Source organism: Schistocerca cancellata, chromosome 7 (assembly GCF_023864275.1).
Source record: "Schistocerca cancellata isolate TAMUIC-IGC-003103 chromosome 7, iqSchCanc2.1, whole genome shotgun sequence".
NCBI classification, from domain to species: domain Eukaryota; kingdom Metazoa; phylum Arthropoda; class Insecta; order Orthoptera; family Acrididae; genus Schistocerca; species Schistocerca cancellata.
In genome coordinates, this window is record NC_064632.1 from 534,591,097 (window position 1) to 534,607,099 (window position 16,003).

The 16,003-nt window shown below is 43.2% G+C and overlaps 1 protein-coding gene across 1 annotated transcript; it reads left to right on the forward strand.

Annotated features, from left to right (window-relative positions):
- The first annotated feature begins 11,817 nt into the window (after positions 1–11,817).
- Positions 11,818–13,636, forward strand: LOC126092880 (uncharacterized). The gene is made up of 2 exons (XM_049908611.1): positions 11,818–11,862; positions 12,290–13,636. Exons 1-2 carry the CDS (start codon positions 11,818–11,820, stop codon positions 13,634–13,636), a joined length of 1,392 nt encoding a protein of 463 aa, XP_049764568.1.
- The last annotated feature ends 2,367 nt before the right edge of the window (positions 13,637–16,003 follow it).

A 16,003-nucleotide genomic window follows, 5' to 3' on the forward strand; every position in this document is an offset into this window, starting at 1 on the left:
ACGTTCTTCAAGGTCTGGAATGCGTGGTCTCAGGCAGGAGTTCACTCAAACGCTGCACCTTTCTTAAGTGGTTGATATCAAGGAAATGAAACCAAAGCTACTTGCTGAAGGAATTTGATGCAATTCGCGACTTTGCCTAAGAAATCCTGGAAGCCTCTCATATTCGCGGGGCGAAATGGGCCGTAACAGGCGGTGTGTGGCTGTCGGTTGGCTGAATCCCCCGACAAGAAATAAGATGTCCAATGTATTCTATACCGGATTGCAAGAAATATGACTTTTCCAAATTGCAATTTAGTCCTACGGCACACGATGTCTGAAACAAAAGACTATGTTTGTAAAGACGGTCATCGCTGGTGTGACTGGTAACTACACTCCTGTCGAGTTGATTGATGTAACAGTGAATTCGTTTGGTATGTTCCTCCAAATAGCGCTGAAAAAAGGCCTGCGTGCTTACAACGCCAGAAACACTTCAGTCTTAAATGTAGATGCCTTACGGGATATTCATAACAAGAAGCAGAAGTAATTTGTCATCAAGTTGTAGCTGTTAATGTACTTCCAAGGAATCTATTTCTGAAAAATACTGTGCATGCACAGCTTCGTCACAGGTTAGTCCTGGCGTAGACGGGGTTTGTATCGACCGCTTACTTTGAATTGACTGGCAGCTCAGAGTCATCACCACAGACACGGATTATGGCCGTCGGCGTCTTGATAATGATTAATGTTGTAGCGCAGGGACTGGATCAAATAGGTTCCATGCCGCCTAAAGCCGTCAATCTGTCTAATTCTTTATTCACTTGGGCGCGAAGTGTTACATTCCTGGCACGGAAAAAACGGGGTCACGCTGTCGATTTTTATGGCATACGCACTACGTAATTAGCAGCCTTCTTGAGTCCAGAGAGAAAAGGGCACAATATTCCTGGTAAACATAATTCTGCCGTTGATAAGGCACAAAATCAGACACAAAATAAACGGAATCGGATATCGTAAATCGAAAAGCCCGGATACCGTCCAAAACGAACAAATGTTCCGTAAGCGCTCTGTCCATTGCTAGGAATATCAATGGGCGCACCACAGCCTTGTACGTTGTTCCCGCGGTAAACTGGCCCAGGTTAGGAATCTGCTGTCTATTATAGCTGAGAAGCTGGCGCAAAGTTGCTGACAGCGGAGGAGAACCAAGACGGACGTAAGTATTAGAATTTAACAGCGTGGCTGCTGAAGCCCTGTCCAGTTGGAAGCGTAAGTGGAACTCCGTTAAAATGCACATTGATGAACAGTGTGTTGGAAACAGTAGCGTTTCTTCCACTGAAGAGCTAAAGAAACTGCTACACCTGCCTAATATCGTACAGGGCCCCCGCGAGCACTCAGAAGGGTTGGAACACGACGTGACGTGTCTGAAGTAGTGTTGGGGGGAATTGACACCATGAATCCTGCAGGGCTGTCCATAAATCTGTAAGACTACGAGTGGGTCGTGATATCTTCTGAACTGCTTTTTGCAAGGCATCCCGGATATGCTCAATAATTTTCATGTCTGCGGAGTGTGGTGGCCAGCGGAAGGTTTAAAATCAGAAGAGTGCCACCCTATAATAATTCTGGACCTGTGGGGTGGCTCATTGTTCTGCTGGGATTGCCCAAGTCCGTAGGAATGCACAATGGACATACATGGATGCAGGTGATAAGGCAGAATGCTTACGTACGTGACACCTGTCAAAGTCGTATCTAGACGTATCATGGATCCCACATCACTCCAACTGCACTCGCCCCATAGCATTACAGAGTCTCCACCAGCCTCAACAGTCCCCTGCTGACATGCAGCGTACATGGATTCATGAGGTTATCTCCTTACCCGTACACTTCCATACTCTCGATACAATTTAAAACTGTGTTGACGCAATGAGGCGAGGTGTAAAGCTTTGTGTCCTGTAGTCACGCTACAGTCAGGAACTGTGCGACCGCTACGGTCGCAGGTTCGAATCCTGCCTCGGGCATGGATGTGTGTGATGTCCTTAGGTTAGTTAGGTTTAAGTAGTTCTAAGTTTTAGGGAACTGATGACCTCAGATGTTAAGTCCCATAGTGCTCATAGCCTGGTGCTGTCATCAGGAGTACACGAGTGGCCCTCGGCTCGGAAAGCCCATATAAGTGATGTTTCGTTGAGTGGTTCGCACGCTGACACTTATTGATGGCACAGCATTGAACTCTACAGTTTCTTGCGGAAGGGTTGCATTTCTGTATCGTTGAACGCTTCTCTTCAGTCGTCGTCGGTCCCGTTCTTGCGGTATCATTTCCCGGCCGCAACGATGTCGGAGATTTTATGTTTTACCGGTTTCCTGATATTCACGGTACACTCACGAAATGGTCATACCGCAAATTGCCCAATTCATCGCTACGTCGTAGATACTATGCCCCATCGCTCGTGCGCCGACTATAACACCACGCTCAGACACACTAACGTCTTGATAACATACCATAGCAGCAGTAACCGATCTAGCAGCTGCGCCAGATGTTTGTTGTATCATAAAGGCGTAGCCGACCGCCGCGCTCTATTCTGCCTGTTAACATATCTCTGTATTTGAATACGCAGTAAACTGACATACACCTGGGAGAGCGTGTGTCGACCACATGCCACTCTATACCAGCATCCAGTGACGCCTATGGACTTAGGATGACCCGGCGACCTGTCGGTATTGTTGGAATTTCGTGGGATGTTCGAGCAGAGTTTGGTTTTCTAGTTTTTGTTTTAATACGCAAGTATATACAAGTTTCTTTGGCGCTTCACTGTATCACAGGTATTAACCACTAATCTATATGTATAAAGTACATGTAGACTAACGACTGCGGATGACGTCAGTTGCTTCATTTATGCACTCTGTGTGTGTGTGTTTGTGTTTGTAAGTATCTCAGACTCGTAATCAACATACAGTTCATGCGTACATTAGTAATATCCATTAACATTACGATAAGCATGTCATGCTTCTCCATACACATAGATTTCATTTAATTCCCTTAGAACAGCATATATATTCCGACACTGATTCTGAAAGTACTTTTCCTTCTGTTAGTTGGTTAGTTGCAGAAATTTTTATACACGACGTCGTTAAAAGTTAACTCCAGAAGTGTAAGCAGACGATGTTTGGTTTACGAATTGGTTATATATTTACTCTGTAACACCTGTAACCACGTATACATTCCATTAGAACAAAATACGGGTTCCGCGTAAATAAGTCGATTGATGATACATTTAACCGGGCATACGAGTTAGCGCACAATGTCAAACGAAAGTTTTCCATCGAGCTTCACCTAACAGAAAAGTATGGGGTATATTAGTACATATTTGCGATAATGTCGCATACGCTGATGAAATATTGTCTGTGGTGTGAGCCAAGTCATGAAGAATTCTAGAAATCAAATCTTAAGCCATTCTACACAGTCTTGGCAGGTGATGCCTGAGAAAGAAGGTCACTTGTCCCACCGACATGACAGTCCGCATGTTATCGGAAGTAAAATTACAGGGAGACCAGCTTATAAAACGGCACAATGCAAATATTCACAGAAAACCCATAACTAGATACCTACTGGTATAGACTGACGATGGACTACCGCTCAATCAACCCCTTAAAACAGGGGGTTGATAAAACAGCGTAACTTTTCCACTCTCTTGCATCAACACAGCCGCTAACAGAGTTCCACTACAACCTACACTATGTGATCAAAAGTATCCGGACACCTGACTCCAAATGACATATAAGTTCGTGGCGCACTCAGTCGTTAATGACGGTGTAAATCCGGTGTTGGCCCAACCTTAGCCTCGATGACAGCTTCCACTCTCACAGGCATACGTTCAGTCAGGTCGTGGAAGGTTTCTTAGGGAATGACAGCCCATTCTTCACGGAGTGCTGCACTGAGGAGAGGTATTGATGTCGGTCTGTGATGCCTGGCACGAAGTCGGCGTGCCAAAACATCCCAAAGGTGTATTGCGATCAGGTCTCTGTGCACGCAAGTCCATTACAGAGATGTTATCGTCATATGACACCTCCGCCACAGTCCGTGTATTATGAACAGGTGCTCGGTCGTGTTGAAAGATGCAGTCACCATCCCCGAATTTCTGTTCAACAGTAGGAAGCAAGAAGGTGCTTAAAACATCAATGTAGGCCCGTGCTGTGATAGTGACAAGCAAAACAAAAAGGGGTGCAATCGCACTCCATGTTAAACACCTTCGCACCATAATACCACCGCCTCCGAGTTTTACTGTTGGCACTACACACGCTTGCAGATGACGTTCACCGGACATTCGCCATACCCACACCCTGCCATTGGTTCACCACACTGTCTTCCGTGATTCGTTACACCACTGTGAAGTTGTCCAATGTTTACGCTCCTTACGCCCAGCGTTGCGTCCTTTGGAATTTACCGGCGTGATGTGAGGCTTATGAGCAGCCGCTCGACCATGAAATCCTAGTTTTCTCACCTCCCGCTTAACTCTCATAGTATTTGCAGTGAATCCTGATGCAGCTTGGAATTCGTATGCGATCGCCTGGATAGATTTCTCGCTATTACACATTACGACCCTCTTCAACTGTCGGCGGTTTCTGTCAGTCAACAGACGAGGTGAGCCTGTACACTTTGTTGCAGTACGTATCCCTTCACGTTTCCACTGCACTATCACATCGGAAATAGTGGACCTAGGGTTATTCAGGAGTGTGGAAATCACACGTACAGACGTACGACACAAGTGACACCCAATCACCTAACCACGTTTGAAGTCCGTGAGCGACCCATTCTGCTCTCACACGATGTCTAAGGACAACTGAGGTTGCTGATATGGAGTACCTGGCAATAGGTGATAGCACAATGCACCTAATATGAAAAACGTTTGTTTTTGGGGTGTCCGTATAATTTTGTCACATAGTGCGTGTTCGCAGCGTGCACATGGTCACTCTCTAATAACGAACGTATCTTGTTACGCGACGTCAAAGAACTGTTCTGTTGAGACTGATCGGGGCTTTCAGCACAACGTCAGTGGAGGCACTATGCGTGATACTCGGAACATACCCGAGTGAGCTAACAATGTGTCAGCGAACTTACATATACTGCTTGAAGAGAGGAAAAGTAGACAGATAATGGAATATACGGATCATGATTTAAGGGACTAGGGGCAACTGGTGCAGTGACAAGTGAATGCGTGGCAGCGGGATTGGGTAAGCATTGTTAACGGTTCTAGAATTTACCCTTTTTCCACAACGTCCGAGTAGAGCTGAATATTCACCATTACACCCCAGTCCAGGCATGGTGCATTACTTTAGTAGGTTATGGCCGGTACTGAATGGTCCTTCATGTAAGGCTCACCTCGGTCAGGAAACAGAGTGCCCCTGTGGCTAACAATGAAATCTTAAACACATCCTTGTACACTCATGCTACACATGCGAACCCGACAAATAAATATGACTACGAATCCATAAGACACAAATGGCAGGCCGTGAATCTAGCTACTGAAACTACATCGCGTAGACTGTATGCCGAATTTATAGAAACAAGATCGTACAGACGAACCAGACCTGTAGATTACCAAGATAAGCCTGAACTATGGTAAGTATCATATATCCTGCGCTTCTCCACATTTATTTCAGCATTTAAGGAGAGTATGTGACTAAGATAAACACAGGCACCAACGTGAAGGAATATCTGTCACATTTTTTCAACTTTTTTCCTTCTCGACAATGTTATAAAGACGGGTCACAGATGTTCATCAGGATTCTTGAAGGTAATTGATCAGTTGTTTGCTTTCATGTGTAGTGACGAGTTGCTGATTTCATTTCACGCACAGTATTTGCACTACTGATCTAGCAGTCTTCTTCAGTTGGTACTGATAGTGCTGTTATTTGTACTCCCTGCCCGGATCTCGCAGACAGGACACACTCTCTGAGCGTCAGAAGTGTAACGCTCGCTAACCAAATTACACTGCGTGGCCCTCAGCCGAACTCACACTTTTTCACTGTCACCTACCCGCAGTGGAACATCAAACGCTTACGTATCGATGGTAGTATGACACAGCCAATCAGGAAAAAATGTAAGTGGATATTAATAAATGATTATGTTTCGCAAACAATGCAAGAAGGACACAGAACGTAGACAAGCCTCTTCGAGGCTTTGGGCGGGCTACGTCGAGGGGAGCCGGAAGCTACCACAACTTGCTGCTGCCCACGGTGACCAAGAGACAAATAACATATAGGCTGGGTATGTCATAACGAATCAGTTGTACTAAGAGAAGGACGAACCACATAACCGTAGGCTGCTGGTCACCCACCTGGCGTAACGGAAAGAAAAACGTTTATACTACCAGCTATGCGAACAGGAAGAAGTACTGTTGTTTAACTAGCGGCCCTGCATGTGAAGGGGAGGGGAGGTAGTAAGAAATCGTATAATCTCTCGGGTGTACTGATGAGCAACTTCCGTCTCAGTGCAGAGTACTAAAATTATCTATTTGAGATCGTTGCTGTATGTGTGAAATAAAGTAATGTAGTGGGCGACAGAGGATAGAGAAGATGCACGCTAAAAGGAAGAGCTTGGCTTTTACATTTTCTTAAAGATATTTTAAATAGGAAATATTACTTAAATAGCAATCCAGGTACAAATTTCCTAGTAACGCGTGAAAAGTCAAAATTGTCTTCACCGCGGAAAGAATGTAATATCCTTGTAATAGAATGTCAGCGCAGAGCTATGATGGCAGAGAAAATGGTGTGGACTTCCCATTTTTTACCACAACACTTACGCATTCTTGAAGTGATAAACAATACAATTATCTAAGAATGTGTACGCAGTAGTCAATTCCGTTAGTCTCTTCAAATATCTAACATGATCTTAGAGATGACACTTAAACGCATGGTGACTGCGTTCATGTTAAGATAAGGTACCTAGCTACATTTATAGATTTTCAGGAATAGTTTCCTAAAAGCTTAAATAAATCATCAGTTACAGTACCCCTTGTTTTGCATACCTGAATGCTGTGATGCATTCTACTTTCCATTATTTCTCTGCTTGCTGATAGTTGCATTTTCACTCGCTATGTTATTATCTATGCAGTTGTGTTATTTAATTTATTTTTGGAATTAAAATTCCGTTTGTTAAAGGTGTAGAAGTTATTACGCACTCAGACCGAGAGCTGTAACTCAATATATTTTCGACTCGAACGCTCTTTATTTATTACCCGAATCCATATTGAAATTTGGCATGAAATTTAACTTCCACTTCGAAGCTAAATGTGTGCTTTAGTGACTACTATTAAGTTGCCGTTTCATGTACTTGCAGCAAGAGTCCTCCTTTGAGAACCTAACTCGTACGTTCGCTCATCCATTACCCAACAAGTGCTTAATCGAGATAGAGATAACAGGCAACAAACAGTGTACTGCATTCTCTGTTTCAGCCGGCACAATTCATTTACGACGATACAACGTGGTTTTCTCCAAGTATGCGATATTGCATCATCTATAACTAAAGCGATGTTACCATTTGTCTTATTATTTCGAGGCTTCTAGGCTGTGAGAGGGCCGCCCTCTACGCATCACCAAGGCGCAGAGCACGTCATCAGAATGTTAAGTATAGTTCTCTAATTTTCCTTTCTTGTTTTAAATGTAATCCGTAGCAGTTCAGTCTGTGTAACGGTCAGAAGTTAACTGTTCGTCATTCCGTATGGTGTGATTGCGACGATATTTGAGTTTCACGCAATACAGCATTCATTTGTAAACAATCCATTCTGAAGGCAATAAACAACGTGTTCAGATTTGCAAATTCGGTCTGTGCGTTGAGATGGAAGATAACAATGTCCTTTCACGTTTAGTGTTCAGTGATGGGGGTAAATTTCAGTTAACAAGAGAGGTGTAGCGACAGAACGTAAGAATATGGCGACGCAGCAACATAGAGATGCCTGACGGAGACACTTTAAAACTTCATGTGTCCTGTGCCGATCTTCGAGAACACGTTTACGGACTGTTCTTTTTGCGTGGAAGACGGATTACAGGAATTTTTTTACCTAAATGTCTTGGATCTGGCTTTATTAGTATTTCATTTTTGAACATGACGGAGTAACACCGAAGTGGTACCATCATGTAAATTGTGAGAGCATTTCTCAGTAGTGACCTGCCTCAAAGACTCACCACCGTATAGGGGGACGGCCTTTCCATTGCATCACTAGGGTCAACGATCGTCCCATCTCACGGTATATGATCCTCCTATTTTCCCTTTTTATGCATATTATCTAGTGCTCTGAAGAAGCCGGTAAAGTACTCTGTGATACGAGAAGGGAAAATACAGAAAACAGGGACAATATTATATTAACCTGCATTACGATATTTACTTAACATTACATAACATTAAGTCCTGCTAAATTTACTCGTTATTGTCTCCCCGGATGAAACGCTCATCGAAAGTGTGAGCCGTGTTTGTGTCTATGAATTTGTAAATATGATCCGGTGGGTGCAAGTACCTCTCACATCGAAAACTTGTGAAACTGCTGGCACCATCATTGTGAAAGAGAAATTTTCTCCTCTGAGTGTATCTAGTGTACTCAGAGTCACATCCTATGTTATGTCTGGACATAAGCATTTGCACCGACATTCGAATTAATCTTACTGAATATTTCGCAACTCACATACATAAATTTCAGTTCAAAGAACATAGCACTACCAACGAGATGGAGTGAACTGCAGTAACTGTTCTGATATCAGTAGAGTTAACCGATTGTGTTCTTTTCGCTTCCCGAACACACGGCGTCGATCACACTCGGATAAGAATTAAATCATCTTTCGTACTTGAGTAACCACAGCATCACAATAAGCTGGGCTCACAGGCAAACTGGCCTTAGGGTTCCCCTGTGGCAGCGTATGTCCGTAGTGACAAGTTGCCGACATTTCGTATAACACTGTCTTTTATGCAATTAGATACAAATACAGTATAAGACATCTAGACTGCTCCTCTGTCGTTGACTCCATCTATTACAATCCTACTCTATTAAGGAAACTTTTAATAGCATAAGGCATTACATTACTACAAAAATTGACAAACATGTTTTAAATAATCATCAATGGGACTACTTAAAGTCACGTAAAAGTTGGTCTGTAGTTCAGTGGGTGAAAGAATGAAACTTTTCACGCTCTATTCGCGAGTGGAACAGAGTTGGAGGGATCAGATAGTGGTACCGAAAGTACACTCCGCCACACACCATTAGGTGGCTTGCAGAGTATGATGACGATGTAGAGGTATATTCGGAAATCGCTTTGGTATATTTCGTTTATGAAGCAATAATTTTTGCCTTTGGATATTTCACTCCTTAATTTATACTTACGTTCAAGAGAGACACGATTATGAAAATGCAGTAATATATGGACACTAAATTATTGTGTAGCAACTGTAAGACGCAGTCAGTTAACAGCGCATGTATCGTCATCTGGATTGCCTGTCAACAATGCAGTGTGGCTTGAAGCGATCTGTGCCGTTGCTCAGGAACATTGCGAGTCCGTATAGTTCTCGTGCGCTCTAGTATTGTCTCGAGGTGTTCTGAGAAAACCGTAACTTAACAGTCAACTCAAAGAAGAAGGTTGTGAAAGCTTCGTATTACCATCTGAGAAGAAGCCTAAACGTCCATTTTTCCAGCCGGACACCAGTTCTTCGGAACAGGTATGTAATAAGTGGTCCTTTCTGTCCTCGTCCGCCTTTAGACAGACATCAATTTCGCAAACACAGGAACGAACTACATTAACTATCCAAAAGTACACATAAAGCTGTTACAACCGCATAGGAAATAGTACAAGAGACACACAATTGTACAAGACATTAGTCTTTCAGACTAAACGATTGCTCATAGAGATTGGCCTATACATCATACTCGTTTGAAAAACATAGAACGTACATCGGGTTCATTGTTTTCATAGCTGTCTAGCGAAAGAACTTTTATTAATTTTATAATAATTTTCTATTAAAGTATTCGACCATCTTGGCAGTTCTCTCCCCAACCAAGTTTAGATGTTTCATTTATTAAATTATTCAGCAACTTTTTTCTGTTTATGAATGGTTAGTCTTAATATTTGTGTGTGCGTAATTCTTATCTTCCACGGCACTCCTGATTTCAAATGATCGTGCAATTCATATATGTTTTTGAGTCGGTTTTACCGGTAATATTCACAACAAACAGTCCACGGTAAATTAAGGTTTTCCTGATTAATACACGTTTGTCGTGTGCTTCTATTTTTCATATTTATTCCTAAAAGAAATGCCGTTGCTGACTTTAAGTGACGCCTCCGGTATTTATTCAGTTCCCTGTCAAGGTTCTCGCAGGCCAGATTAGATCAGACGTGTATGATTTTTTAATATATTTAACATAACTTAACAATCTGATTCTCCTGCAGAATTAATCAAGGATTATCAAGCTATATCAAAATTCCATGCAATTTTCTTGAACTGCAGACTATCCACTAACTGTTTTCTCTTTCGAAGCAAAGGTACAAGATAAATAAGTAGTAGGTGGTGGCTCGAGATACCTTCTTTAATATAATCCCAGTTGCAGTTCACATAATACTGTTGCATGCTACGTAACAGAATAATTATCCATCGACCCATCTAACTGTGTAATTGGACTGGAACATTACAACCGTTACAACTTTTCTACTCCAAGTGTTATGCGTTGAAAGAGCACCGCATTCACACACGATGTCGGACAATATTTAGTGTGTTTCTTTCCTGCAGAAGATGTTTCGCCGGTTTCGCCGGTGGCTGCCCTGCTGTACCACTGGGGAGGGGAGAGAGGCAGACGACCCGCCGGAGGAGAAGACCGCCTCTGGCCACCCACTGGACAGCATGGAGGTGAGGGGCGCCGTGGTGCCTGCCTTTTGAGAGGCATCGACGGAGCAGACTACTTGACTTAAAAGCGCTATTTTCATCTATCACTATTAGGTATTTTGTGAAACCTTGGCAATCTTTCTTAGCTGGTGGCTGGGATAAAGAGTGGTGTTCTGAATTACTTCTTCCTTTAGACTACGTTCTGAGCGTTACCTACTTTACTGTTATTTGTAAGAGTCAGGAAATGTCGCTTTCTTCAGTTGCGGGATTCTCTGTTCTCATGTTAAGTGGTTAGTCCATATACATCGATGGGAATCAAAAGTGGCACTCGCATAAGGTGTCAAACGTATTTGTATATTTATCAATCGAATAAGGAACTAATGACCAAGAGTAATAGTGGCAAATTATGAGGAAAACGTAAGTGTGGCATGTTATATAGTGGCTTTATTCTAATTAGCGTAAACATTATGCCCATTGTGTATGTCAACATTGAAAGCTCCTTAGTGGGATTGGGGATACGGGGTGCGCTAATGAAGGTATCTAAACGTAGCTGAAATAAATGAAAAACCCATCCTAGCGACGATATGGGTCGATAATGCGGAAATCCACTGACTTCAGCGTCTCTGAGGACGGTTAGTCTGCTGTGTCAGGTGGTTAGGGACGATCATTGGTAAATGGTTAACTCGTTTGGCTGTCGTGAGCTGTGAAAGGAGGTTGAATGACGGTGAAACCTGCAGTAGGCGATAAGACCTTCGATGTCCTCTCCTCATCACGGTATGTAACGGCCGGAATCATTTGCGGACTGTAGAGCAGGATTGGAGGCTACCTGTGGCAGATATGACGACAGAGCAGATTGCTGGTACAGGCACAAAGATTTAATAAGCGACATCCAGAACCTCTTGTGAATTGTATTCTTGAGGCGGCCCAACACCGTATTAAATATTCGGTCATATTATTTTGGATCGTCAGTATAAGTTTGTAGGACTCAGACAACCATGAAACCCGGCGAGGTGGATATGCGCATCCTCGCGTCTCTTCTCGTAAGTGCAGAAGTGAGCTTACAGGCATGGTCCATATCGAACGATTGGGAGACATCACAACGTCATGTTATGAATGAGACTGTATCATTGTATGGAACGTCGAGCAGTGATAGTCTTTTGCAAATGTTTAGATTACTTTTAAGAATAACAAGCTCTTAAAGATTCAACCTTGACAAAGAAAATGCATGAGAATAATTTATACACCAATATAATCTCACAGTATTTATAATGTCACTATATTGACAGATACATAATTCTTACTCTCATTCGATTTAAATATGTACTGAATAGATGTACCAAAGGACTGGCAAAATTTAATGTTACTTTAATGATCCAAATTATTGTGAATAGATCTTCTCCCAATTTGTATCACATGGAACACATTTAGCAACATCTTAACATCATCCATTATATCTTTTTCTCACAGGAGACAGCATTAGCAACAACAGCGGCGTCACCAGCCACGTCGCCCACGGCAATACTGCAGGTACCGCCAGCCACGTTGCCGGACACTGGAGGAGAGCCAGCAGAAGCCACAAGAGAAAGGGCGTCTCCACCTGCGTCACTACCCGCAGTACCAGTTGAACGACCAGCTGCACCACAAGTGGTTGCACCAGCCGCGTCACCAGCCACAACAGGAGTGGCCAAGGAGGCCACAACACAACTGGAGTCTCCAGCCATATTGCCATCCACAACACAACTTGAACCAGCAGCTGCTACACACATGGCATCTCCCGCCACGTCCCCATCTACAACACATGTCTCATCTGACGTGACACAGGTGACGTCGGCACCTACAATTGAAGTGGCATTGCCAACCACAACAAGACCAATTGTTCGAGCCTCATCACCAAGCAAAACAGAAGTTGCGTCACCAGCAGCCTATCTAACCACAAAATGTGTAGCCTCATTACCTTTAGACCAGTTGGTGTCCAAAGCACCGCCATCAGCCTCCACACAAATATCATCTGCCATCGCCATTGCCTGCTACGGCGTGCATCCTATCACCAGTCCTGTTGCCAGATACAACACCCGTCAAGGCAACAAACCTGTTTCCAGATACAGCACACTCTGTGTCACCAGTCCTGCTGTTGGATACAGCACACATCTTGTCACCAATCCTGCTGCCAGATTCAGCACACGCTGTGTCACCAGTCCTGCTGCCCGATTTAGCACACGCTGTGTCACCAGTCCTGCTGCCCGATTCAGCACACGCAGTGTCACCAGCCCTGCTGCCGGATTCAGCACACACAGTGTCACCAGTCCTGCTGCCGGATTCAGCACACGCTGTGTCACCAGTCCTGCTGCCCGATTCCGCATACACAGTGTCACCAGTCCTGCTGCCCGATTCAGCACACACTGTGCAACCAGTCCTGCTGCCAGATTCAGCACACGCAGTGTCACCAGTCCTGCTGCCGGATTCAGCACACGCAGTGTCACCAGTCCTGCTGCCGGATTCAACACACGCTGTGTCACCAGTCCTGCTGTCAGATTCAGCACACACAGTGTCACCAGTCCCGCTGCCCGATTCAGCACACGCAGTGTCTCCAGTCCTGCTGCCGGATTCAGCACACACAGTGTCACCAGTCCTGCTGCCGGATTCAGCACATGCTGTGTCACCAGTCCTGCTGCCGGATTCAGCACACGCTGTGTCACCAGTCCTGCTGCCAGATTCAGCACACGCAGTGTCACCAGTCCTGCTGCCAGATTCAACATGCGTTCTGTCACCAGTCCTGCTGCCAGCTACAACATGATTCGCATTGCAAGATTCTGAATTTCAGTGAAATATATCATTTGTTCTTATTACACTTTTGATTAAATAAAAACGAAATTTTATGTGTTATATACTGTGTCTATTTACAACTATGCTGATGTATGCGTGTAGAGACACGACACTTACATGTGTGTGGATACATTTTAATGTAATCTGTAATACATAAGCTTATAGACCCCTATTACTCCAAAATTCATCCCAAGTAATTTTCCATTTGCCAATTCTACTGCAGTGTTAGTTGACAAGAAAAGAAAACATTGTTATTTAGAAGGGAGAGGAACGAATGGATAAAAAATCTCTTTTCTGGCTATGATTGTGCTGAGGTGTTGGAAAGTGGAGCACATGATTACAGTTTCACAGATCGATCACGTTTTGAATGAAATTTAAACTGAAACAATCTTGGTGTGTGCCTACATTAAATACTTGGTAGTTTTCCTTTGGAGTTATTCGTAAGTATATCAACAGACTCATTCCTCCCACACACAGTTTTGTTGAGCAAGCTTCTGTGGGAGTCACCTGCAGAAATTGACGAGTACTGCATACTTGCGTCAAAACAACCGAAAAATCCATAGTTGTACAGGAACTTTATTCTGCGGGCCCCCACCACACTTAATAGAACACAGTAGGAAGAACTGATATGAGAAAGTTCGATAAATGCTGTTTAGAACAGGTGGCATCAGACAGAGTTCAAAGATCTGATAATACATTTTCAGTGCTCATATGGTCATGCTGATATCGCAGTTAGATCTGAACAAATTGTACATGTGAATCCAGAAATCCTTTTTCCTGCACGTTAAAATTCTTAATAATGAATGTCTTAAAAAGTACCATCCATTGAAAGTACACATTACAGGGTGTACTCGCTACAATTTCGTATATACACCAGACAGTAAATGATGTACCTACCTACAAACTTCCAGTGGCCGGTCCCTCGTTGTCTGTTCCTGAGATGCTGCGAATCCTGCATGATGAGAAATGTAGGGGACTGTAACTCTTACATTCCCACCATTTTGTCGTACTCCAACAGTATATTGACAACATTTTTTTTTACTTCTTTACTGGTACATGTAATGTTGTCAATCACGCTATTGCTTTCGTGTACAAAACTACTAACCCATTATAAGGAACAAGGTTTCCTCTTGACGCCTTCCTCATTCCCAAAATTAAATGTTTAAAGAGCTATTTAACATATGTACTTGCGTATTTAAGTATCGAGTAAGGCAAGTCGAACATATTGCACTAAAAAATAGAAACTCCTCTACAGTGGCTCCTTTCGTAGTGGTACACAGTAGAGTTTCTGCACATCGGAAGTGCAATGTACGCCCCATCCCCAAAAACCATTTTAGGTAAAATTGTAGAAAGTAAGTCAAGCATGCGCTCGAATTAACCGTCAGCAGAAGTGATCAGCTGTCGTATGAAAAAACCGCCGTGGCCTTGGTGTAGGCAAAATGAATGCTGAACTGATTCCATTGTTCCAGCCCCAGCACTGAACCGGTACTTCACATTACGTAGAACCACAACTGAACCACAAAAGAAACAGAGACTCATTGACCACTTCTTACGGATAAACGACTGACGCCACTGACAAATTCTATCTGAAGTACCGTCAATAAAGGCATCAGATCAGCAGGATCTACTTAAGCACAGGATACAACCAGTCAACTTTCACCAAAGACGTCCTAGGCAGCTCATAGATATTAATGTCTTTACTTTCCAACCATAGATAATAAATCGGTAGTCTGCTGCGGATAAGCGCCATCATTGTCTATTTAAAAAAGTGAATGTTGTTTTAAAACACAGTGCTAGTTATTCGCAAAATTTCTTTCGTTTGCATTGATTTCAGTAATTTATATTTTGCAATTCATTCCGTACTTAATTTCAATCTTAGTGAGTTTGAGATAATTTAGACCAATAATTTTTTGTTTTATGAGAATTTTCTCTTTTTCGTTTTAGTTTGTAGGTATGGATTTATCTATTCCAATGAACCTGGATGATTTAGAGGAGGCTATGGGCTTAGATATGATGGCCAAGACTCGATTTTTACAAATGTATGTTCCTGTTGCCGGTTAAGTTCGATGTCGTAAGTGCGACGAATATTTGCACCAGACATCGGTTGTGGCGGTCGATTAGACGAGGAACATGGATCGAGAAGTCTAAGCTCGCCTTGAGGGATATCATGAAAATTATATATTGCTGGTGTTTGAGGTATGATGTGTGGCTGTACGTGTGAGTGAGCGTACAATTGTAGACTGGTACTCTTTTTGTAGGGAAGTTTGTAGGGAATATTTAAAGTACACTGGGCAGTTGGGTGGCCGGGTGTAATAGTCGAAATCGACGTGTCGGTTTTTGGCAAAAGGAAGTACAACA

Coding starts and splice junctions, on each gene's coding strand:
- LOC126092880 (XM_049908611.1), top strand. CDS start 11,818: ATGAAACCCGGCGAGGTGGATATGCGCATCCTCGCGTCTCTTCTC. Junction 11,863..12,289: donor GCATCCTCGCGTCTCTTCTC/GTAAGTGCAGAA, acceptor TTTTTCTCACAG/GAGACAGCATTAGCAACAAC.